General features: G+C 39.4%; 2 protein-coding genes across 4 annotated transcripts in view; both read right to left on the bottom strand.

Moving 5' to 3' along the window:
• LOC106083982 (serine/threonine-protein kinase NLK) overlaps positions 1–11,356 on the bottom strand; it is a 440,409-nt gene extending 429,053 nt beyond the window's left edge. For all 3 annotated transcript variants that reach the window (XR_009398621.1, XM_059370464.1, XM_059370477.1), the window contains exon 1: positions 10,353–11,356. The gene's annotated coding sequence lies outside the window, so the exon portion shown is untranslated. The remainder of the gene's footprint in view (positions 1–10,352) is intronic.
• Positions 11,357–15,960: 4,604 nt separating this feature from the next.
• Positions 15,961–21,705, bottom strand: LOC106086173 (UBX domain-containing protein 4). The gene is made up of 3 exons (XM_013250728.2): positions 21,519–21,705; positions 20,015–21,401; positions 15,961–16,551 (listed from the first exon to the last, which is right to left on the bottom strand). Exons 1-3 carry the CDS (start codon positions 21,598–21,600, stop codon positions 16,332–16,334), a joined length of 1,689 nt encoding a protein of 562 aa, XP_013106182.2. The 5' UTR covers positions 21,601–21,705; the 3' UTR covers positions 15,961–16,331.
• Between the last annotated feature and the right edge of the window lie 4,063 nt (positions 21,706–25,768).

The raw sequence follows: 25,768 nt of genomic DNA, 5'->3' as shown, positions 1-25,768 counted from the left end.
TGGATCCTCTCGACATTCTGAGTCGATCTAGCCTTGTCCGTCCGTCCATCCCTCTGTCGAAATCACGACAGCGGTGGAATGCGTAAAGCTAGCCGGCTGAAATTTTGTACAGATACTTCTTGTTAATGTAGGTCGTTGGGGATTAGAAATGGGTCACATCGGTTCAGATTTTGATATAGCCCCCATATAAACCGATCCCGGGATTTGACTTCTTGAGCCCCTAGAAGCCTTAATTTTCATCTGATTTGGCTGAACTTTAGAACAAAGACTTCTGATTAACTTCCAGCATCCATGCCAAGTATTATCCGAATCGGTCTATAAACAGACATAGCACCCATATAAACTAATCACCGGTTTTTGACCTCTTGAGCTCCTAAAAGCCTCAATTTTCATACGATTTGGCAGAAATTTGAAACAAAGAGTTGTGTTATAACTTCCACGAGCCATGCCAAATATGATTCGAATTGGTCCTAAAAAAGATATAGCTTCCATATAAACCGATCACCGGATTTGACTTCTTGAGCCCCTAAAAGCCTCAGTTTTCATCAGATTTGGCTGAAATTTTGAACAAACACTTGAGTTATGACTTCCAACATCCATGCCAAGTATGACCCAAATCATTTTATAAACTGATATAGCCCCCATATAAACTGATCCCCAGATTTAACTTCTTGAGCACTTAGATGCCCAATATTAATCCGATTTGGCTGAAACTTGTAACAATGGCTTGTGTTATGACCTTCAACATTCATGCCAAGTATGATCCGAATAACCCCCATATAAACCGATCCCCGGATTTGACTTCTTGAGCCCCCAGAAGCCTTAATTTTCATCTGATTTGGCTGAACTTTAGAACAAAGACTTTTGATTAACTTCCAGCATCCATGCCAAGTATTATCCGAATCGGTCTATAAACAGACATAGCCCCCATATAAACTAATCACCGGTTTTTGACCTCTTGAGCTCCTAAAAGCCTCAATTTTCATACGATTTGGCAGAAATTTGGAACAAAGAGTTGTGTTATAACTTTCACGAGCCATGCCAAGTATGATTCGAATTGGTCCTAAAAAAGATATAGCTTCCATATAAACCGATCACCGGATTTGACTTCTTGAGCCCCTAAAAGCCTCAGTTTTCATCAGATTTGGCTGAAATTTTGAACAAACACTTGAGTTATGACTTCCAACATCCATGCCAAGTATGACCCAAATCATTTTATAAACTGATATAGCCCCCATATAAACTGATCCCCAGATTTAACTTCTTGAGCACTTAGATGCCCAATATTAATCCGATTTGGCTGAAATTTGTAACAATGACTTCTGTTATGACCTTCAACATTCATGCCAAGTATGATCCGAATAACCCCCATATAAACCGATCCTCGGATTTTACTTCTTGAGCCCTAAGAAGCCTTAATTTTCATCCAATTTGGCAAAAATTTGGAACAAAAAATTGGCAAAAATTTGTGTTTTGACTTTCAACATGCATGCCAAATACGATTCTAGTCGGTATATAAACTGATAAAACCCCCATATATACCGATCCCCGGATTTGACTTCTTGAGCTTTTAGATACCTTAATTTTCAATCGATTTTGCTTAACTGTGAAGCAAAGACTTGTGTTATGACTTCCAACATCTATGCCAAGTATGATCCGAATCGATTTGTATACAGATATAGCCCCCATATAAATTGATCCCCGTATTTGGCGTCTTGAGCCTTTAGAAGCCTCAATTTTTATTCGATTTGGCTGAAATTTGGAACAATGACTTGTGTTATGACTTTCAATATCCATGACAAGTACGATCCTAGTCCTAAAAACCGTCTAAGACAATCAGGCAGCCATTAAATCTTTGGATAACATATTCCTGAATTCAAAAATCGCACTCGAATGTCGCAGATCATTGCTGAACAGTTCAAAATTTTATTGTTCAGGGTGGCGGGCCATAGAGATATCCTAGGGAGCTGTAGAGCAGACGAGCTTGCGAGACTAGGTAATACTTTACATATTCCAGAGTAACTGGAATCTTTGGGTATGCCTCTAACAATACCTTCAAGCTTAGGCCCAAAGGGCAGTTATTGATAGATGGTCACAGAAGGGGGTTGTAAACATTTCAAAGTTTGTGGCCTAATCTAGACTTAAAGATGTATACCGCTTTGCTGATGCTGGCTAGAACAGACGGCTCAGTCATTGTCAGCCCAATTCTGAAACCAACTACCTGGAAATAAACTCCCAGGGAATTAATTGTTCCCTCGAATTAAATCCTCCGTTTCCGAATTAATAGGGAGACCGAATATTTGAGAGAAGAAATTTCGAGTTTTCCAAAACAGATATTTTGCTTCAATTTTTTGGAATATAAAACATAAAATGGAAAAATAAATAGAAAGAATTTATTAAAGTTGTTAAAAAATTTATCGAACTTGTTTAGAGTTGTTTTTTTAATGTTTGCTCTACAGTTGTTGCCTACAGTTGTCACGCGATTTCTGTGTTGTGACAACAACTTTCTGTCTTCATCGAACAATCGTTGGCTAAAATCATATGCTTCCAAAGTGATTTGGTTGACACTTGAATATGTTGTCACTGTTTGTATGCGGGAGACACATCCTGCACGTTGGAGTATTTATTTACCAAAAAGAGTTCAGGTGGCTGAACCTAGCCATTTCTAGCAATTTCGGTCCGTCTGTCTCTTGAAATCACGCTGCGCTCTTTAAAAATGAAGATATTGAGCTGAAACTTTGCGCAAGTTCTTTCTATCTCCATAGGCAGGTTAAGTTTGAATATGGGCTATATCGGATATAAACCCCATAAAGACCGATTTGCCGATTTTAGGTATTAAGCCCACAAAAGCCATATTCATTATTCGATTTTGCTGAAATTTGAGACAGTGAGTAGTGTAAGGCCGGTCGGTATACTTTTTCAATTTTGCCCAGATTTGCATATGGCTGCTGTATAGACCGATCTCTCGATTTAAGGTCTTAGGCCCATTAAAGACGCATTCATTGTCCGATTTCGTAGAAAGATCGGTCCAAATTTGGATACAGCTGCCAATATGGGCTATATCCGATTATATCTTGATATAAACCCCAAAAAGATCGATCTGCCGATTTTATTTAACGTCTTCGGCCATTAAAGACGCATTTATTGTCCGATTTCGCTGAAGTTTAGGACAGTGAGTTGTGTTGAGCCCTTTTACATCTTTTTTTCAATTTGGCCCAGATCGATCCAGATTTGGATATAGCTGCCATATAGACCGATCTCTCGATTTATTTATTATCCGATTTCGCTGAAATTTGACACAGTGACTTCTGTTAGGCTTTTCGACATCCGTGTCCTATATGGTTCAGATCGGTCTATATTTGGATATAGCTGCCAAAAAAAAAAAAAACAATATTGAACTTATTTTTATTAGACAACTCAATGTCCGTGCCGAATTTAGTCCAAATCGGACCATATTTCGATATAGCTGCTTTAGGGCCCGGCCCAACTTATTGCCGTTTCACTTCTTTCTTTTCAACACACTTCCATTTGTTTGGGGAATTTTTCCCAAATGTTATCATCTCATTCTCCCTTTAATTTGGATTCAAAATAACTACTTTCTTCTCTGGGATATGTTTCCCTTTTTCGAAGTTCGTTGAGAATAAAGGAAAGGGAGTAGAGAAAAACTCCCAAGGAATTGTTATCCAGAAAAGGGCTGTGTGTCAGTCATGACAGACCACTGTCTGATTGGAAAATATACTGACAGACGTAAGGTTGCAACAACAACAAGTCCGAAGAAGAGAGACTAAGTTAAGTTTATGACTATAATTCATTATCGTAATAACATAGAAAATTAATTCAACTCCTTGCTTTAGTATAAATGGTTAAGTGTAGATGGATACATGACATGCGTTATCGGCGTCTCTGCTCCCAAGGCTACTACATTTAATAGAAAATTCTTAATCTAGGGTTTGAACTGAAAACTAAGATAATAAAATAATATAACAAATAACTAAAAGGTTAGGTTAGGTTGAAAAGAGGGTGTAGATATTAATCCGCCCCATGCCAGTGTGGACATACACCTAAGCCAATAATCGACTTGTTGTGCGCTCTATATACTAAAAAATAACCTCAAAAAAGAAAATCGAAGTTAAGAATTCCGTGCTACTTACAAAATTCATAATTGTTTTCCATGTCACTCCCATAAGTTGGTTCATTTCTCCTAAGTGCCGGTATATGGTAGACGCAAAAGCCGGGCAATGACAAAGGAAATGCTCCAACGTCTCATCATCTTCTCCGCATGCCCTACACATGCCATCACTTGCCGCACCGATTTTACATAAGTGAGCTCGTAGTCCCATGTATCCCTTCATGATACCAATAGCTATACTGACCTTCTTATTACTTCCTTTCAGTAATAGCCTCGTCTTCTCACGATCTTGATCCCCCCATAGGATTTTCGCTGTCCTACCGACCGTTGCGCTGTTCCACAATGTTGCATGCGCATTCGTCGCCCACCCCCCTAACTCGGACTGCGTCGACCCGAAAGGTTTCGGGTTAACCAAGTTTATTGACGGCAGTCCTCTGGCCTTCACCGCCAAATCGTCCGCCCTTTCATTCCCCCTTACTCTGTTATGACCTGGCACCCAAACGAGGCGGATTTTGCCATCCTCAGAGAAGGCATTAATCACCTTCTTACACTGCAAGACTGTTCGTGACTTTACCGTCCTGGTTGTTATTGCCCTTATGGCAATTTTACTGTCGGTAAATATGCTCACACTCGACGTCCTCGCGTAAAACCACACCATTTCACGCATTCCGTAATCGCCCGGATCAGGCAGTCTAAAACAAAACTCAGTATCTGGGTTCTCAATGTAGACCCTCATATGCCTACTCTGTCCCCTAGCTTTGATCCATCCGTGTAAAATGATTTTCCAGATGGCAATACTAAGGTTCGGTCAATCCAAGACTGTGCCGATGGCAGCAATGCCTCGTACTCGACTTCATGGTTCATCTCAGGTATCCGATCGGAAACCTCTTCCTTTCCTTCCAGGTTTCCTATCGTCGCCTCGATTATACCGCGATGGTATGAGCTGCTCCCATCCTCAATCCATTCTCCCATCGCCTTAAGTCTCATAGCCGCAATGGCTGCCTCACACTTAGTCTGTATGTCAATGAGTCGGATATCCAGAATAGTCCCCAGTGACCTAGTGGGCGTGATCCTCATCGCTCTGATGTTGGGCGCCGGCTAGTGCCTTCTCGTAAAAAGCGATAATACCCGACTCAGGCTCGTTAATAAATCCCAAGGGTATTAGACCAACTTCAATCATATGAGAATTCTCATGAAGCCTTAATCTTAAATTGAATTTTTTCCAAAATATCGCAGACTTGGAAGAAAGCTGCTTCACCTTGGAATTAAAATAAATAAAATTATGCGAATATCTTCTGTTCTTGCGTTTAAAATTCTTTCCAATGCAAGGTCTCAAAATTTTCCGCTCAAAAATCTCAAGCTCCTCCATGACATGATTTGTTACAAAAATTTTTTTGAAAAGATGCGAAAATTCCCTGGGCCTTATTTCGGACCTTTCTTGCGTGTACAATAAATTTAAAAAAGTTTGTTAAACCATATACCCAAATATTTAACTATATCTCTTAATGGAATTCCAATGCCCTTTAAAACTAGCTTCAAGGATTTACTCTCGGGTACAACAAAACGCTTGCATTTTCCCGATGCATGTCTAATGCAAATGGCTAGGCATTTTAAGAAGAGAGGCTATTGAACATCTGTTATGTTTGTATGACCCGCTCTGGCAGTCAGAAGGAGTTCCAATTTAGGTTTTCATTTCATTGAGAATTGGTCTGATTCAGCGGATGTGAACCTTCGCAAGTTGTGGGGCTTTTTAAAGCGATCTGAATGGTTCAACAAAAGGAACTAGAAGGCTATCATTTACAATTATTTTTAAAATTTCGACATAGCATTTATGGACCATTACTCCATTTATTATTTCCTGAAACAGCCAAACATTTCCAAACCATTAAACCATCTCCGCCATGTTTACCGTAGCCACTATGTTTCGTTCTTCATGTTCTGTTTTGGATTTTCTGTACACAATGACTTTTCCATTACAAAACAAAAGCGTTCGGCCGGGCAGCATCTTGGGAACCCACCACCATGGATTCTGCTAAAAGTTTACACAAAGGATTTGAACAGTACGTGACACAGTTGTTAGAAGTCGTAACAGCACAAAAATGGAGGCTTTCAGGGGCTTGATATGTCAGGAGATCGTGTTATATATAGGAGATGTATCAGATTATACACCAATTTAGACAATACTTGTGACGGTTGTTGGAAGTCTTAACAGAACCCTACGTGCAAAATGTCATCTCAACCGGATAACAACTGCTGCTTTTAAAAGCTGAAGATGTCAAATTGGAAGATCGGTTTGTATGGGAGCTATATCAGGTTATAGGATGATACAAACCATATTTGGCACGATTGTTGGAAGTCGCTACGAAAAGCCAATCAGACCAATCGGTTAATAATTGCAGTTTCTAAGAGCTCAAAAATTCAAGGACCACTTTTTATGGGACCTATATCCAAATCTGAACCAATGTGGCCCATTTGCAATCCCCAGTGACCTATATCAGTAAACAGTATATCCGCAAAATTTTGTGCAACTAGCTCTACGCGTTCGAATGCTATTGTGATTTCCACAGACGGGCGGACGGACATGTCAAGACGACCCATCTTATGGTGATATAAAAAAGATTAAACTTGCTCTTGTCTGCAAAAATGACTTTTTTCAGAAGGATTCTAGTTGTTTAACTTATGTTTTGGCGAAGTTTAGCGTTTTTATATGGTATATTTTAAATGTGTGAGCGAATTGAGATGTACAGGAGTCAGAATGAAGTCCGGAAATTCTACCAAAGAATTAAATATCAAACGGATAGTTTTGGTGCAGGCACATCCTTCTGCAGAGACAAAGAAGGAAATCTGATAACTAACACAGATAGCATGCTGAAGATATGAAAAGAACACTTTACCCATCTGCTAGTGTCCGACGATGGCGGCGAAGAGGATATCGCAGAACCCATCAATGATGAAGGTATAGAATGTTGACCGACTGAAGATCAACAAGACAGCAGGAGCCGTCGGGTTACCCGCTGAACTATTTAAGACCGGAGGCGACACGCTGATAAGGCATATGCATTAGCTCATCTGCGCAAACTGGCTAGAAGAACGCATACCCGATGATTGGAACCTCAGCATACCATGTCCCGTACACAAAAAAGAAGACAAGACGGAATGTGCCAACTACAGAGGAATAATTCTCCTACCCATCGCATACAAGATACTCTCGAGCGTACTGTGTGAAAGATTAAAACCTAAAGTCAGTGAGATAATTGGGCGCTATCAATGCGGCTTTAGACCTGGTAAATCCAGCCTAGACCAGATATTTACACTGCGCCAAATCCTGGATAAGACCCGAGAAGGACAAATCTACACCTACCATCTCTTTGTTGACTGCAAAGTCGCTTTCGATACCCCTTTACGTTTAAAGGTATTTCAAGCCATGTCTGAGTTTGGTATCCCTGCAAAATTAATAAGACTCTGCAGGATGGTAATTGCTGATACGCGTTCCTCAGTAAGAATAGGAGAGAATCTCTCAGTACCATTTAATACCAAACGAGGTTTCAGACAAGGAGACAGCCTATCGTGTGATCTCTTTAATATCCTTTATTCAAATATGGTCCGGTCTGGACAATATTCAACAAACAAGTGTAGAGGTCTACCAAATCGCAATGTTTCAAATTTCATAAAAATCGGATGAAAAATGCTCCTTTTATGGGCTCAATACTCTATTTAGGGAGATCGGTCTATATGGCAGCTACATCCAAATATGGTCCGATCTGGACGATATTCGACAAAACGGTTTAGAGGGGTACCGGAACTCGCTGTGCCGAATTTCATCGAAATCGGATAAAAAATTACGAATTTATTGCCTCAAGACTTTAAGTCGGGAGATCGGTCTATATAGCGGCTAGATATAAATAAAATCCGATTTTATGAAATCAAAAATCAGATTAATATACAAAGAATACGAAATCATGAGGATAGTGGAATGCTCCAATGTGGCTACAACAACAACCAAAAGCCCGATAGAAAGATGAAGTGGTGGGAGGCACCTCGAAACTTGGTTAGAGATTTTAGAATGAGCGCAGAAGATCGAGGCGCTTGGATAGCTATTCTACGGTCGGCTTGTGGAACAAATGTTCTGCCATAGCCAAAGTAAAGTAAAATTGTATTTATGTGGGTCTTCTTCCTTGCAATTCTTCTTCTATAACCATAACTAATGAGCGAATTTCGAATATTTCGCAGTGTTATTACAGAGAAGTTTAGAAAAGTGCGAAAACGAATGGCCCTATCGTTTTCGGACTTTTTAAACTTGCCGCACAAGCCAACGCTTACCTGCGTAAGAAGTGCTGTGGGTCGACCAGTTCTCTGTTCATTATCGACAGTTTTCGTTTGTTTCCACTTTCTTATAATGGATTGTATAGTACTTCGTGGTCTATTTACTATTTTTCCAATTCTTAGAGATTGGTTTCTACCGGGTAAATATCCAACGCTTTGGTATTTATAATTTTGCAGATATCTTGGGTATAAAAACATGTTTTGATGATTTCGTAATCTTTGTATATAAACCTGATCTTCTGATCTCATAAAATCGGATTTTAGATATATATATAGCCGCTATATAAACCGATCTCCAGAATTAGAAAGTCTTGAGGCATTAAATTGGTCATTTTTCATCCGATTTAGATGAGTTCGTGTAGACCCCTTATCATTTCTGTGAAGTGCGGGTCAGATCGGACTATACTGCCCTTAAACCGACCACCCGATCTCCCGATAAAGGGTATTTAAGCCATAAAAGATCCATTTATTACCCGAATTCGATGGCACAGTGTGTTCTGGTAGACCCCTACTTATTACAGTCAAATGTGGTACAGATCGGACTATATTTCGATATAGCTGCCATATATACCGATCTCCCGACATTGTGTAAAGAGCCTACAAAAGCAGCATTTTTCGTCCTATTTCAATGAAATTTGGCACAGAGTTCCGGTACCCCTCTAAACCTTTTTGTTGAATATCGTCCAGATCGGACCATATATGGATTTAGATGACATTTAGACCGATCTCCCTATATAGAGTATTGAACCCTTAAAAGGAGCATTTTTCAATTTTTTCTCAAAGAAATGAGAACCTAAAGTGGAACTCCTTCTGACTGCTAGTGCGGGACCAACACACAGAAGGTGTTCTATAGCCTCTTTTTCTTCGATGTCCTCACAACTTCTGCAAAAGTCGTTGCTGGCAACCTTCAGTCTGTCAGCATGTTTCCGTTTAGACAGTGACCTGTCATGACGGACCCAATGACTGGGACGTCTGTTCTAGCCAACAAAGTAGTAGACCTATTCAAGTCTAGATTAGACGACATAGTTTTGGAATGCTCACAGACCCCTCTTTTCATTAGACATACAGTAAAATCTTTTTTTACGCGATTTTGAATACTGTTTCGTCAAGAAAGTATTAACTTTTTTACGTTTTTGTTTTTTTTTTTTATTTAAATTTTTTATGATTTTTACAGTGTCTTACTGCATATAACTGCTTAAAGCTTAATTACTTGTTTTGTTGAAGTTTTCGCCATTTACCTAATATTATTAAAATTGTTGATAGTCAGTTTAGTGATGAATACTTTTTTTGACCACTGTATTTAATCTGGAGTTTTTAAGAATCAAAAACTTCAAACACTCAAAACGTTAATAAAAAAAATAGTAAGAACGTTTGTTTTGGCTAATGCCTTCTCAGCTAAGGCTCAACAAACCCTTTTCGAATACGATTTTTTTTTGACTGCGCCAGAGAAGTTAATAAATTAAATTCTAAAAATGTTATTCAATGTCTACACAAATTTTGTTACACGCGCGCATACACATGGGACAATTGCAGGCCATTTTCATGATAGTAACCCGCACTCGCACACGCACACACACACACACTTGCAAATTAAGTATAGAGAAAGAGATAGACAGACAGAACTAAGCAGCCAGATGAGAACTAGTCATCATCAATGCAATGGCTGGTGATAACTGCTACTGCTGCTTCGGGGCTGGCTGGTCAATGGAAAAAAGGGTAGAAATCACTTGAGGCAAACGATGACAGACAACAATAACATCATATAAAGTCGATTCAAGTCTAGATGTATTCGGTCTGATTGTCTGCCACCGTATTCACTCCATTCGTCTAATGACCATTTATTAGCCTTTGTCCACATTGTAGAGTCTACAATAAGCAAATGTTAATTAATATTACTAACCTTTATTGTGATTCGCTTTGTTGATTGCCTGCTTTCTGCTGCTAATATTTACTTGTTTATTAGCAATTTGTATTTATTTAACACACATTTCCTTTATTTATTCACTTAAAGCAGACGTTTTGTATTTTAATTGATTTTGTTTAAAAATTTTTACATTGCCTCTTTTGGTTGTTGATTGATGTTGTTTTAACTATATTTTTTTTTTTATTATTGTTGTTGTTGTTGCTAACAATCAATTTTTTATGTTAAAACGCCGGTTGGAAAAAAAGCACAAAGCAAACGCACCAACTATCTCACTACTAAGCAGAGCCAATGAACAAAGGCAAACCACCGATAAACGGCACAAACAAATGCACTCACTCATTAACGTGTGTGTGTGTGTCTGCCTGGTTCAGCAGCTGAGAGCAAATGGTAATCTTCTCTCTGGGTTGTTCTGGCTCCTCTTTCTCAATTATGTACACTTATATTTTGTTGTTTTCTTAACATATACTGCTGCCAACTAAAAACAACACTGGTGACCGGTGAGAGCATGTGAGTGATAGAGAGCAACGAAGAGAGCAATGGGATGGGAGTTAGAGATTTGTTAAACGTCAAATCTACACGGGACGCACTTACACAAAATGTTGCTGTTGTTGTTAATATTTCTTCTCTTGTCTCATACACTTTCGTCTTTTCACTTTAATACTGTAAAAGGTAGGAGGGGGAGATAGTAACAGTATATTTTTTCACATTTTATTTTATTCACACACTATTATATATTTAATAAAATTTCAGCAGGGCTGACAAATATGTATGTAATAGATTCTTCTTTAACTTAAAAAACACAATGTAGTTGACTTTTATTTTGCGCTAACAATTTATTTTGTTTCTTTTGCACACAAATTCATAGGCTTATTCAGAGGAGTACTGAAGACAGACGCATGCACATACACTTAAATTTATGGAGAACAACTAATTTAGTTTTTTTACTTTTATTTTTTGTTAAAACAAAGACACACTATCTCACACACTAAACATATATAGAGACGACGATAAACACGACACATACATATACATGTGCATGAAGTATGTAACTAATTTTCGTTGCTTTTTTCCATTTGTTTCTTGCGAGCCATGCACCTCACTTTAAATTGGTGACCGAGATCTAAGTAGTTCCATTATTTCACTAGCTTTCTTTATTTTTCTGTTTTCCCGGATTTAGTTATTTCATTTAAAACACTTATTTCTATTTGCATGGAACGAATAAACGGAATAAAACAAGAACAACACATTGACCGACCCGAGACAGAGAAACGGCTCATGTACTGTATTGTTCGAGTGTGGTTTCTCTACACAATGAAATGCATGCTATCATATGGAAGGTTTGCTCACAACAAAAAGTATTCTTGGCAGCGTGACCTGACGCAGTTAAAAACATTTTTCCAACTTTGAGATTACATTGGTGCAAATTCCAATCAAAAACGCTGACAGCCAAGTTGCACATGAACGCGTTTGCTTGTCTTTTTTTTTAACAAATCTAACAATTAAATTAACTTTTTTATATGGGACAATACTATCGTTGTTTAAAAAAATGGTGATAAACACTATAGCACTTTTTTTAAATCTTATTGGAAATAAAGTACTGTTATGATTAAACTACTGTTAAGTTTGAAGGGTCGTTTTCACGTTCGGAAAATTCGTACATGATTTTAACAAATAACCGCAAACGACTGGCTGAATTCGATCAATTGCTTTCACAAATATTAATTTAAGGGTTAGTACTCTGTTCGTCTTCTAGCCTAGTACTGAGTTCTACGAATTAGGGATGGTAATATATTCGGCTTTTCACGTAAACAACCGTCAAACTCCATATAAAAAAAAGTATAAACTTAAAACATGTGAAATAAATAAATGGGGTTTTTATCCTTATGGCTTAAAAGGAGCATTCAAAAAAAAATAATCCTAGTGCAATATGAATGTAAGATTAAGTTAGTATAAGCAATTTCATGTGAAGATGGCTAAAAAAATTATTATATTTTGTTAAAGTTTCCAAAAGCTGAACAGATTACTCTGCTTTATTAGAGTTTTAATTGCCAATGTAATTAAATGTTCACAAATTGGCTCACAAACAACTCTGCTTCAATGTAGTTGCGTTCATTGTGTGTGTCGTTATATAACTTGTTTGCGTTATGTTGTTCAGCAGAATGCGGCATATATCCCAATCAATTAATAGACAAGCTTCGTGTGAATGAACTTGGTACTAGCTTTTCACATGAAAAATTAAATGGAAAAGGAGTGAAACATAAAGTGGATAGGCCCCATGAACGTCATTAGGGATGTCAAATCCGCCGATTGAAAATGTTATCAAGTAGGAGAAAACATAAACAAAAAATTAATGTAAAATGAGAACACGTTGACATCCTCAATGCCAAGTACTGCTAAAAATTAAAAACATTTTCAGTCCGTATAAATAACTGAAATGCTTATAAGCCATGGTTACTTCCGGTAATACCGGTAAACGATGCGCAAAAGCTCTTCTAGCACGTGCATTTATGAGGTATAGGAAGTTGCATATGATGTAAAGCACACCTCTTCCACTGCGAACATTTGGTTGAGAGACGCAGTAAATTGGAAATAGTAGGAATGTTTTCTTTACCCATTAAACGAATTTTCTCACTTAATTTGTGTGGAGAAAACTGCTATCCCCCTTTAGTAAATGGCTAATCTTATCGCCGCATACCATCGCCCCTTATTAAAAGATATGGTGTTATCATTCAATCTGAATGACAAAAGTAAAAGAGGAAGAACATATTTATTCACTGATTCACTAAAGTGGCAAAATTGCTTAGGTTTTTAATAAAAACATAATCACGAACTCCAAGAAACGTTTATATAAAAATAAAATGACTTATTTTGCTTGTTTGGTTGATATTTGATTATTTCGAATGCAAAGAGGATTGAAATAACAGAGATATTTTTGTGCTCTCAAAATTTTACAGCAAATGTCACGCTTTTAGGTGTCGGTAATTACTTTTTTTTATTTTTCTTCAAATCAAGCAGCTCCGCCGAAAAATTAAAAAAAATCAAATTTACAACAAAAAGAAAAGAAAGAAAGATACACATGTTGGAAGTTACGGCTGCCGAATCCCTATATACGTGCATTACGCCATAGTTTTCTTCACGGGAAAAGAAATAACGCATATTTAGATAATGCAAACGAGGCAAACTGCATGCCATTAAGAACAGAATTCTGCTTGCGGCATGTTCTTAGATAATTCTCTTTTATCTATATTTATTTTTATTATTTTTTATTTTATTATTTTATTTATATTCACAAGCGCCACCAACCAGTCTGTGTGCTAAGTGCAAATTCTTTATCTATATAAATTTAATTTATCTATGCGGATGCGATGTCAGTGCTGCCAACGTTAAAGTATAAAGCATTTAGCGGGAAGGGCGTTTTATTTATCCATAAGCTAGAGAATCCGCTAGACTAATAAATAAAACACAGCAAGCGATTTAAAACATTTCGCTTGAAACAATAGTCGGCTGAAGTGCAGTTTACGGCAAAATGCCAAAAAATCCATATTTTTGCACACCCCTCTAAAATTATCCCAGGAACACAAATATGAAGTCCGTTTCTGGGGCTCGGGCCTGAAGGCACCCAAACGGGCCTTTCCCCTCATCAAGCGAAATAAATCCGAATATAGGCAATATGGTATTCAAATTAAAGGAAAATTTGGGTAAAATACGAATATGAAGAATGAAAGTTTAAAAAATTGCTCCCCTCGTGTGTTTGAAAAATTTTTTTGCAGAACACGAATATGACAACAAAAAGCAAAAAAATGCCCCTGGTGTTGGGGAAGGGGGCTTTTTTTAATTTAGAGCCATATTTTTACAATGTTACTAAACAATTTTTCGCCTGCAGCGCTATATTAAAAAAATTCGCAGGCGCCCCGCCTTGTCATATCGAGCATCAAAGACACTCAGCAATTGTGTAAGAGCCTGTGCCGCACGGCCTCACATTGAGCTCCGCATGAAGTATCCACTATCCGCAACCTGTGGACGCGGTAGTTCGCATATTTAACAAAATACGGATTTCTGAAGAAATACAAGGCGCAAAACGTGGATCCTTTCGACGAATTTTGCTCAATAGCCAGCAAATTATATGACCCCTTTAACCCGCGTCCACCAGTTGAACAACAATCAGATTCAGATTGTTTGGAGGATTCTAATTTGGAAAATATTTATACCCTGAAGATAACCCAGGGTTAATTTTCCAAATTTGAGTCCTTCCAACCTATGAGGTTAATGTTCTCTGAGATTAAAAGTTACTCACGATAATAAAAGTCCAAAAGGGGATTAATATCTGACTCTCACATCCACGCGGTAATACCTGGTCAACGCCAACGATAGCAGTAAATTTTCGTGTTCTACGTACTTTTTGGCCAATATTCCCTAAACTTTCATTCGATGAGGGGGAAGGCCTGTTTTGGAACCCACGGGCCCATTGGTCCAGAGGATGTTGGAGAACGAAAAAACTGGAAGGCGGTGATGAGATACGCAAAAAGAAGATGGACCTGGGCGCACTGAAGTTGAGTATGAATACGGGTGACTGGTTGTTGTTGGTGTAGCAGTGTGTTGTGTTCTATCTTTCGTCTGATTGATTTTGTTGAGTGTCCAGATCCAGGAACTCTGCGACTCAGATGGGGGCGTTCAGAGGGATCGATGACGTGTGCCGTGTGGTCCCTGGTCACAATCGGGACATACATCCCGCACGTTGGCATCAATCCTTACTCTGTAAGAATTGAGATGGCTGCATCTACTCTGTTTTGGCGGAGGAGGTCAATTTCTTGAGGTCCAATGGGAGGCGGTCGTTCTCCAAGGACGGTAGCTATTCACCGCATCTTCTAGCTACCGTGTCTGCATGAATGTTGTCTAGGCCAGCTTGATCTAGATGTTCTATCTTGTAGCACTGGACCTCAAGCTCTAGGTCATGTAGATCTAAGGCTTCTGGGAGGTGAATACCTATCGCAGAAAAATGGATAAACACCAGACAAGGTGTAAGTAATGCGAAAGCTTTTTCGGATTGGGACTAATAGCCTAAGGTGACACTTGGTAAATTTTTAGCCGGAAATATTGATACAACCTGTCGTATCTCCTTGGATCAGTCACTGTTACATCACCAAAAGTGCATTCATTCTCTCGAGAATGATTGAATCAAAGCTAATATCACATACACAGGAGAAAATTAGAAGGTGTTTAACCCTGCGAGTTCCACAACCAAACATGCTTGGCCCATTCTATCGTTGACCCAAAACTACTATGGTTTGTTGCTGGAGATTAACTTTTGATGCTATGGGAGGCGAATGTCATGCATTGCAGCTGGATGAAATAAAGGATTTGGCACTGACATTTATGCAACCTTTTAAAATACGCTTACTAGTCTAGAGGATCCCTTCCTTACCGCAGGACCTTTCGCTCTAGGTCATGTAGGTTCTGCTTGAGGTTTCTTGAAGTTGTTTACCAGTCTAATGGATGCTGATTGGGATACCCGTTTCATAAATTGTGCCTCTATACAGAAAGGTAGATGTCGCGTTTGAATGCATAAATTTTAAGACATAAAATGTAATTTTTATAATAGGATTTATTCATTCATTGTATCGATTAATATGTATTTTGTAAATAATTACAAACTAAAAATGTTTTGTTTTTTTTTTTATATAGTATTTAAACCCTCAACACATTTACACATGCAATCTAAAAGCAATACAAGGACCAATCTCAGGTGACACATTTTGTTTTGATTTATTGTCCCTGCACTTACAAAAAACAGAAAAAAGATATTCAAAGGATCTCATACATAAAAGTTTTTGACAATTCATTAAGATGGTTTTCCATAACGATTAAAGGACTAAATAACCAAAAGAGGAAGGGCTAACATTTAAAAAAAAGTATTTTCAAACTCAAAAACACTGGGTATTACAAAAGAAATTGGAATTATTGTTGTTGGGTAGAGTTACCATTCCATGTGGCATTCTCATCGTCGGAGTCCTTGCGATTATCAGCCAGACGATGTACATTGGAACCAGAGACATAACGACGATAGGCTTGTGTTGATCCCATTGAAGTACCTGGTGAAGGGTTGTCTGCATTACTACTATTATCAGAGACAGTATTTCCTCCGCCTATAAAACGATCCATGTTGCGACGTTTTGCGCTAAAAAAAGCAACAATATAGAAGAAAAAAAACAAAATATTTATATAAAAAATAATGTAATGTATTGGGTTGCCCAAAAAGTAATTGCGGATTTTTTAAAGAAAGTAAATGCATTAGAAGAATGAACTTTAATCAAATATACTTTTTTTACACTTTTTTTCTAAAGCAAGCTAAAAGTAACAGCTGATAACCGACAGAAGAAAGAATGCAATTACAGAGTCACAAGCTGTGAAAAAATTTGTCAACGCCGACTATATGAAAAATCCGCAATTACTTTTTGGGCAACCATAGTTTTTATTTTACAAGTATACCAGAAACACAATCCCATGGCAGCCGGTTGTACACACAGGATTGACCCGATGGAGTTTTTCATCGGCAAGGGCTGGCGCCTCAGTGTATAGCGCACTGCTACAGAAACAACAGAAACAGCTCATGGAAATATTTATTTGCAACCCCATCAAGTTTTGATACCCTCCACCATAAGATAGGCGTATGCTTACGTCGTGATTAAGTTATATATATCTCCTTTATTTGAACAATTGGAGTATATTAAACATATTACTATAAGATATGACCAATAGTAAACTGGCCTATGTTCAGAGTAAACATAGGGCATCAACAAGCCTGGCCTTGATTCCATGATATATGGGTTAATTCCAACTTTCCGTACAGCGGATCCATGTGTTTTTCGGGCGTCCCCTCCCTCACTGTCCCTCACTTGTTCCAGTCTAGGACATTTCTCGCTATACCATCGCGCGGTCGGCGTAGGATATGGCCCAGCCAAGTCCATTTCCTCTTCTCGCTTTCTACATCGACAGGGGAAGTGATTGTTCTTATTTGCAATTCTTTATTTAAAATACGGTTAGGCTAGAAAATTCGAAGTATTTGTCGTAGGCAGTGATTTATGAAAACTTGGACTTTATGGATAGTCGCTTGTGTCAAGCTCCAAGTTGTACAACCTTATTACAAAAAAGATTTTACACTACTGTTGAAGACCCTGACAATCCCATGGTAGCCGGTTGTACGCACCGGATTGACCCGATGGAACCCTCATCGGCAAGGGCTGCCGCCTTAGTGTACATGTTCGTCTTTTTTCGTCACGGAAGAGTCACATCCCGGAGTGCCTTCTCCGCACGCTTCTGGTCCTTGCGGGATTGAAAATAACAGCGGACCCTGGTTCTGTCCGGTACTGCCGAGATAGAGCTATACAACGTGTACACACCGCCGGTTGGTACCTGTGTCCCGATTAATGGCCAAGCTTACAACCTCGACATAAATGGATTACTATCTGGCCATAATCGTCTGGTATTAGGGGACTTCAATGCGCATCACACTTAATGGCATTCTCCCCTAGGTAACAACCAGCGTGGCATAGCTTTGGCAGAGCAGATTGGAGGCTCCACGTTTTGCACGGTGAATTAGGATGCCACCACTAGCATTACGAGAAGATGCAGCAGCTCGCCAGACATTTCCGTTGCATCCCCTGAGTGACGTATCCTGGCAAGCCGTCATCTCTTTGGGGTCAGACCACCTCCCCATAATTTTCACCATCGACCGACCACCCGACTTCATAACCTCTGAGCGCTTCAAGTTTATCAATCAGAAGAAGGCCGATTGGACTGGCTTCAGAGAGTATACCAATTGCCGCTTCAGTGAACCCCCCTCTGATGTGCTTGTGGCCGAGAGGAAATTCCGAGACATCATTAACGCAGCAGCCGCTCGCTTTATACCAGCCGGTCGAATACCCCAAGTGCGGCCCAATTTCCCCGCGCAGACAGTGGTACTCGCAGGCGAGCTCGATGGAATTCGTTGTATGAACCCCACTAATCCCAGAATCAGCGAGCTGAATCTGTAAATAAACAGGGTAGGCAACGAACATAAGCGGCATTTGTGGCTGGAACACTTGAAGCAATGTAACTTAGGCACCGGTTTAGGCAAGCTGTGGTCTACTGTTAAGTCACTCTCGAACCCCGCTAATGACAGGACTTTAGTCACTTTTGGCGAAGTAACCGTGACTGATCCGAAGGGATGCGCCAGGTTGTTCAACTGTCAATTTATTGTGCATTCCGAGAGTGACAGGGCAAGGAGGAGAGCCATTCGCCGTATTCGTGGTTTCCGAGCCGATGGACAGCCATCACAATTTATCTTGGGCGAAGTTACGAATGTCATACGTGGCGCCAAATCATCCGCGACGTTGGGCCCCGACGGAATCTCTACGTTTATGTTGAAGAATTTTGATTTACCTGTAGTTGAGTACCTTATTACTGTCCTCGACCTCTCTTTGAACACTCTTATATTTCCCGATGTCTGGAAATGGGCAGAGTGATCATGCTACTGAAGCCTAGAAAGGACTCGAGTTTGGGGGACAGACCGATCTCCCTTCTCTCACCAGTAGCAAAGACGCCCGAGCCTCGTTGGAGATTTTCCATTCGCCGAACATCAACATGGATTTCGAAGACTGCATAGCACAACAACAGCTTTGCATGCCATCACCGCACACATTTGCCGTGGCTTCAATCAGCCTAGGCCATGTCCTCGTGGCACTGGATCTATCGAAGGCATTCGACAGGGTCAGCCATGCCAAACTATTTGAGGACATCGCCAATACGTCCCTCCAGCCAGGCCTGAAACGCTGGCTCGCGAACTATCTGTGTGGTCGCCAGTCATTTGTGGAATTTAGGGAAAAAAAAAGTCGAAAGACGGGCTGTGTCCTCGGATCATACTCGGCACTGGTGTTGGAAGTCAGCATGGAAGTCCTTATGCCAAATTTCAGCTAAATCGGATGAAAACTGAGGATTCTAGAGGCTCAAGAAGTAAAGTCTAGGGATTGGTTTGTATGGGAGCTATATCCAAATCTGAATCCCCAACGATCTTCATCGATGCCAGCACGGGATAGCTGTGAACACCTCACAGGCTGAAACGTTGGGATCCGATCTGTGTGGTGTTCTTTGCTGTCACGAGAAGCTTAGCTGCGAGCTACCTGCGAGCTACAATAGGTTGTGGTTAGTGGAATGCTCCATACGGAGTAGCTGCAACAGCACACGCGGACAATGAACGGAGAGTCTCAGTGAGAAGTCGGGTGGCATCGGCTCTTGCAAAAGTACTGAGTGCATATGATGCTCGATATGACAAGGCGAATTGTTGGCACCTTTAAATAACCAATGGCCACCCTGTTCCCGCGGGGATCGGTCTTTTGGACCGGAACGAGCTTGCTCATTAACAGGAGCTTGACGAGGATTACCACTTTCACATGAAAATCTGGCTACAACAACAACATTATCCTATGTTTAATAATCTAGCACAATTTTATCAAAGTTTACTTTGAAACAAAAAATATCAATTTAAGCAAAAATCTGTCTACTACTTCACCATTTCATAAAAAATGGAAACATATACTTTTTTATGCTTTGCATTGTGATGTAAAACATCTTTCAGATATACAAACATAGCATTTAGTACTTACACATCGTCCTGCACACCGCGCTCTTCATTTGCCCTCTTTTGGGCTCCAGTTTGGGCACCATTAGCTCCACCCTTATTTCCCGTATTTCCAGTTATCCAATTCTTTGCAGTTGAAAATATTGAAAAAATTGGATTTAGTATGGACATTACCACCATGGATAGTATATTGAATATGCCGCCTTGACGCGCTATCATGGCACTGGGACCAGTGGCTTCTTTGCCAATTATCAAAATAACTGCACTTGGTATCAGTTCGAGATCAATAAGGGTCTTGGTATAATGTTCTGTGGTGAATTCTCTCTTAGGATATGTTGTGGCCAAGGTGAATTCTTTTATGCCAGTGCCAGCCAAAAGTTCGGTTTTTACATAATCACGTATCTCCGACAAGGTGGTGGAACATTTAAAATTTTTTGTTTTGCAATCGCCACTGGCAAATCGAAACTGCAAACGAGTTTCATCGGTGGCTGCTGCTTGTTGCAAATTTGAGCTGCAAGCAGCAGCGGCTGCCTGTGATGTAGAGGCTTGATTACTGTTGTCCATACCACTGCCGAACTTCAAAGCTCTTTCGGCCTTATCAGCAGCTATCTGGGCCAGAATTCTTTCACGAGCTGCTTGTTCCTCGAGGCGGTCCCTTTTAATGCTATCCTTTAGTTCTTTAAGTTCCTGATCCTTTTGCCAGGCACGTAGATTTTGCATATCCTTGCCTAATTTACGACGCTCCAACTCGCGCTCCTTTTCCAAACGCTTCTCTTCTTCTATACGTTCGCGTCTTTTTTGCTCCAATATCTGTCTAGTCTCTGCCAATTTATCCTCATTTGTTTTATCTGTGGGTTTTGCAGTGTCTGCCGAAGCCTTCGTTTCCTCTTGTGGTGCAGTGACATTTACTTGTGGCTCTGGATTTTCTTTGGGTTTTTTATAACAAACATCACCTTCACATACAATTTCGGATGCTTCATTGCAGTTTTTCTCTTCTTCTTTAGACTCAGCTTTCTTTTGTTCAATGGTTGCCTTCTCCGTTGAAGCATCTGCTAGAGCAGCCTTGGTTTGACTAGTGCTGGCATTGGATTCTTGATTTATAAAAGCTTGACTCGAGGAACCCGCTTTGGAAGATGATGTCGATTTTCCCGCAAGCAACAAAACTTTTTCCACTTTTCCGTCCAATTCCTCAACACTCGCCACAACTGCAGTGCATATGTCTAGTGGAGTTCCAGATTTACCAATGAAAAACAAAGAAGGCACCGGTACTACTTGATAAATGCTTGCAAACTGCATATACGCCTCACTGTCCGACTTGATTTTAATGGCAACAAAGTCATTTGAACTTAGCTTCCCGGCTATTTGGGGCTCATCAATGAATTTTGTTAGCTTAACGGTGTTTTCATCATTGCCTGTGTTTAGTGAGAAAGGGGTTTGCAAAAGTAAGTCAGTGTATCATTCTCTTTAATGGATTTACATAAATGACGTGTTCCACTTTTGTCGATCATTGTTTTCTTGCACAAACTTACCTTCGACATAGACAACGAAGATTGCATTCTTCGATTTGGATTGAGCCACCGCTTCGGCTATATTTCCATTGTACCAGTTCATGGTCGTTGTTCTTTATTTATTTTTTTCTTTTAATTTTGTTTAACTCGCAGAAAATTTCGGAATTTGTATCAATTATTCACCAACAAAAACAGCTGATTAATAAAACCATAGCCTCTTCTTCTTGTAACAAATAAATGTTGTCATTCAAACGGTATATATATGAAAAGGGATTTGGGTGCGCGATTCGAAGTGAATATTTTGGGGAAATTTAAAGAAAGATGTGTTCGCGAAACTTAATATAAGTTGAAAGTTCTTTAAAGGAATTCTGTTAAATAAACCTATTTCAAAGCTACATTATGTTTTGTGAATGCCGGTGTGGATCTCGTTCATTTCTAATCCATTTCTATAAAAAAGGAAAAGAGGAGTAGACAATCCCAATGACAACCTGTGGTCTACTCAAACACTTCTGGTGATGGAACTGTGACTGATCCGTAACGATGCTGCCGGTTAGGTTAGGTAAGAGTGGCAGTCCTTTTACAGACTCACTTAGACAATTTTAGGTCCATTGTGATACCACAGTAACTGACCAACACCTGTAGCTTGCACAGTTGTCACATTATAGTCCTACGTATGGATCGCTCAAGGAATGGAGGTGGGGGATTGACCTTCGTGATACACTATTTCGTGCAATATAGACCCATCTCGCTTGCGCCTGGCGCTAGTGTCCCCTACAAGGAGTGCATGGGGATAGCAGTCAGGTCCGGTACTGCCGTGTACATACCGCCGGTTGGCTACTTTGTCCCGATTAAAGGCCAAGCTTACAACCCCGACATAAGTGTGTTACCATCGGCCATAATCGTCTGGTTCTAGGGGACTTTAATGCGCATCACACTTAATGGCATTCTCCCCTAGGTAACGACCAGCTTGGCATAGCTTTGGCAAGACAGATTGGAGGACGTTTTGCACGGTGAATGAGGATGCCCCTACTAGGATTACGAGGAGGTGCAGCAGCTCGCCAGACAGTTCCATTGCATCCCTTGATCCCCTGAGTGACGTATCGTGGCAAGCCGTCATCTCTTTGGGGTCAGACCACCTCCCCATCATTCTCACCATCGACCGCTACTGCCACTCCCCTCGGATGTGCTAGTAGCCGAGAGAAAATTCCGAGATATCATTAACGCTGCAGCCACTCGCTTTATACCAGCCGGTCGAATACCCCATGTGCGGCCCAATTTCCCCGCGCAAGCAGTGGTACATTACGCGACGAGCGTGATGGGATTCGTGGTATGGACCCCACTAACCCCAGAAACAGCGAGATGAATCTGGAAATAAACAGGGTAGTCAACGAACATAAGCGGAATTTGTGGCTGAAACACTTGGAGCAATGTAACTTAGGCACCGGTGTAGGTAAGCTGTGGTCTACTGTTAAGTCACTCTCGAACCCCGGTAGACGGGATGACAGGAACTCAGTCACTTTTAGCGAAATAACCGTGACTGATCCGAGGAGATGCGGCAGGTTATTCAACCGTCAATTTATTGTGCATCCCGAAAGTGACAGGGCATGGAGGAGAGCCATTAGCCGTATTCGTGGTCTGCGAGCCGATGAACAGCCATCACAATTTTCCGTGGACGACGTTACGAATGTCATCCGTGGCGCCAAATCATCTAAAGCGTTGGGCCTTGACGGAATCTCTACATTGATGTCTATGAATCTGGATTCACCTGGAGTTGAGTACCTTACTGCAGTTCCAACCAACTGGCACTAAATAGCGGCTATACCGTCAACAGCCTATTTAGCAAGACTAAAACCAGGATAAGTAAAGAGGAAAAATCGAACGTAGTATAAAAGATAAGCTGCGATGGGGACAAGTCCATTTGATGCCCAATGGCATATATTGGCACTACAAAAACGAAACAGGGGACAAGGGTTTCCGCTCATAAATCGGATCAAAAGGCAAAGAATAAGCCTTTAGAACAGAAGGCTACACTCACAGCCCATTGTGGAACTACAATCTTTTTAGTTATCCATTCCCTGATGAAGATTACCGGTGGTAATTGAAATATTGGAAAATTGATCAATAACACAATTCATAAAAAATACCGACATCGGTTTTTAATAGTAATACACGGCCTCAAGCCGAGCTATCCACGAAATTATAATCAAAAGAGGTCAACAATACACAATATAACACTACAAAAATCTCAATGATAACATAATACCTAATTTTATTTGCGCGTTAGGTCGTAGATTATTTGCAAAAAAATATTTATTTCTTTGGTTTCACATACAACAAGATTCTTTTATTAAATTGTTTCTTACTGAATGAAATCAGCAAGTTTTTTTGCTTCAAAATCTTTTATTTAAAAAAGGTTAAGAGTGGTACTGATTACTTTTTAATTAAATTATTTTGAAGCAAAAAACTTGCTGGTTTCATTCAGTAAGGTATTCCTCCATAACTTTTGAAACAAATTTAATAAAAGTATTATGTTGTCTTTGAAATTTTTGTAGTGTTTCAAAAACGTTATCTTGAAAAACATGTGTTTTAAAGTGCGAAAAACGAACATAATCACAAAAAATAATTCGAAAAGAAGGCAACATAGTACCACCCTTATTACAACAAATCAACAAACCGTTAATCATGTTGCTACTCAAAGGAGTAATAAATTTCCTTGTCAAAATCGGCAACTCTACCCCTAATGTAAATGCATGCATACCTACATTTCGTTCCCGTTTCTATGCATACATACAGACATATACACGCACCCGAAGAAAACATATGTACATATGTTCAAGCAAAAAAAAAAAAAAAATACATGTCTGCAAATGAAAATGAACTCTTGCATTGTTATATTTATACTTTTGCTACATTTCTATTCACATAGAGGAGTGCGAATCTATTGAAACAGTTCAATTAATATAAAATTGTATGGATAGCAATAACCTTTGTATGTATGAAAACATAATATTAAGCATAATTACTAGTGCATATTGTTTAATTACTACTACACACATAACTGCCTATGTGCATGAGTTTTGTTGATTGATACCACATTGCCACCACAGCTGGGAATTAATCTTTGGGCAGCCTTGAGTAACTATTTTGTTGTTGTTTACTACTTGTACTACTGGACAAGAATACCATAGTCAACCAGCCGTCTTACACGTACCACCATATTTCTAATATTTTTGGGTTTATTTATATCCTCTTTAAGGGGTGTCCTATCTATAATAGCTATAAATACAATACATTAAATAGATTTTCAAGTATAACATATTTACTTCAAAATACCTACCCATTTGGCGAAGTTCCTCATCATTATAACGTTGAAGACGCACTGTACACCTTTTCATTGATACTTGTTCACGAACCTTGAGACAAAAGTGAAATTTAGTAGCAGTGTAATCAAAATTCGTCCAAATATTGTGACCAACACATCACTTTCAGGGGGATTGGTTTGCTTCCGAGAAATGGCTGGCATATATTTACCTCGTCCAATGGTTCGTGGTATGTACGCTTTACTCTCACAGTAATATTCTTTAATTTCGGCGAATCCATGATTTTAAAAATGTTACTACTTTTGTTTTAACTGGATTATCTGGATTTGATAAAGCAATGCGTTTTAAAAACAAAATGGAACTGTGACGCTAATCAGTGTTTATATTTTTTGTTTGTTAATGAATATCGATTATCATATTAAAACTTATCGATGATTCCAAATAAAAACGATTATTAACTCACATTCTAATTTACTATAATCGGATACTCGATTCTCAACGGAAAGCAATACGCCCGATTTATTTAAAGGGAAAAGTTGAATTTGTCTTCATTTACAATATTCGTGGAGGTACTATACATTCGCTTTTAACGAAATTTTTAGATAATACATTTTGAAACAAAAAAAAAATTGCTGATTTCATTCAGTAGGACATTCCTTTCACCTGTGAAGAACGAATATAGTACCAGCCTTTACTTTCTTTGCTTTAAATGGCCGTGGCTGAACATTTGTCCCATTTGCCGAACGTATAATAGCGTTCCAAGCCCATCAATCTACTGCGCTCCTTCTATAATCTCTGACACCAAGTAACGAAGTGTCTTTTATCACTTGGCGGCCGGCTTTGCGTGTACCATCATAATAGGCTTCAAAAGACTTCTTCGCTGGAGGTTCTTCATTCATTCTCACAACCTGTGTTGCCACTCAAGAAAATTATTTCATACCAAAATTTAAA

This window comes from Stomoxys calcitrans, chromosome 1 (assembly GCF_963082655.1).
Source record: "Stomoxys calcitrans chromosome 1, idStoCalc2.1, whole genome shotgun sequence".
NCBI classification, from domain to species: domain Eukaryota; kingdom Metazoa; phylum Arthropoda; class Insecta; order Diptera; family Muscidae; genus Stomoxys; species Stomoxys calcitrans.
Note: the sequence above shows the minus strand (reverse complement) of the source record. Positions and strands in the feature narration are given on the sequence as shown.

Excerpts from the sequence above, each read along its gene's own strand:
- LOC106086173 (XM_013250728.2), bottom strand. The coding sequence starts at position 21,600 with ATGAACTGGTACAATGGAAATATAGCCGAAGCGGTGGCTCAATCCAAA. Across the intron at positions 21,402-21,518 it reads CTTCGTTGTCTATGTCGAAG|GCAATGATGAAAACACCGTT; the intron begins GTAAGTTTGTGC and ends CACTAAACACAG. Across the intron at positions 16,552-20,014 it reads CGCGGTGTGCAGGACGATGT|CGCAAAACGTCGCAACATGG; the intron begins GTAAGTACTAAA and ends TGCTTTTTTTAG.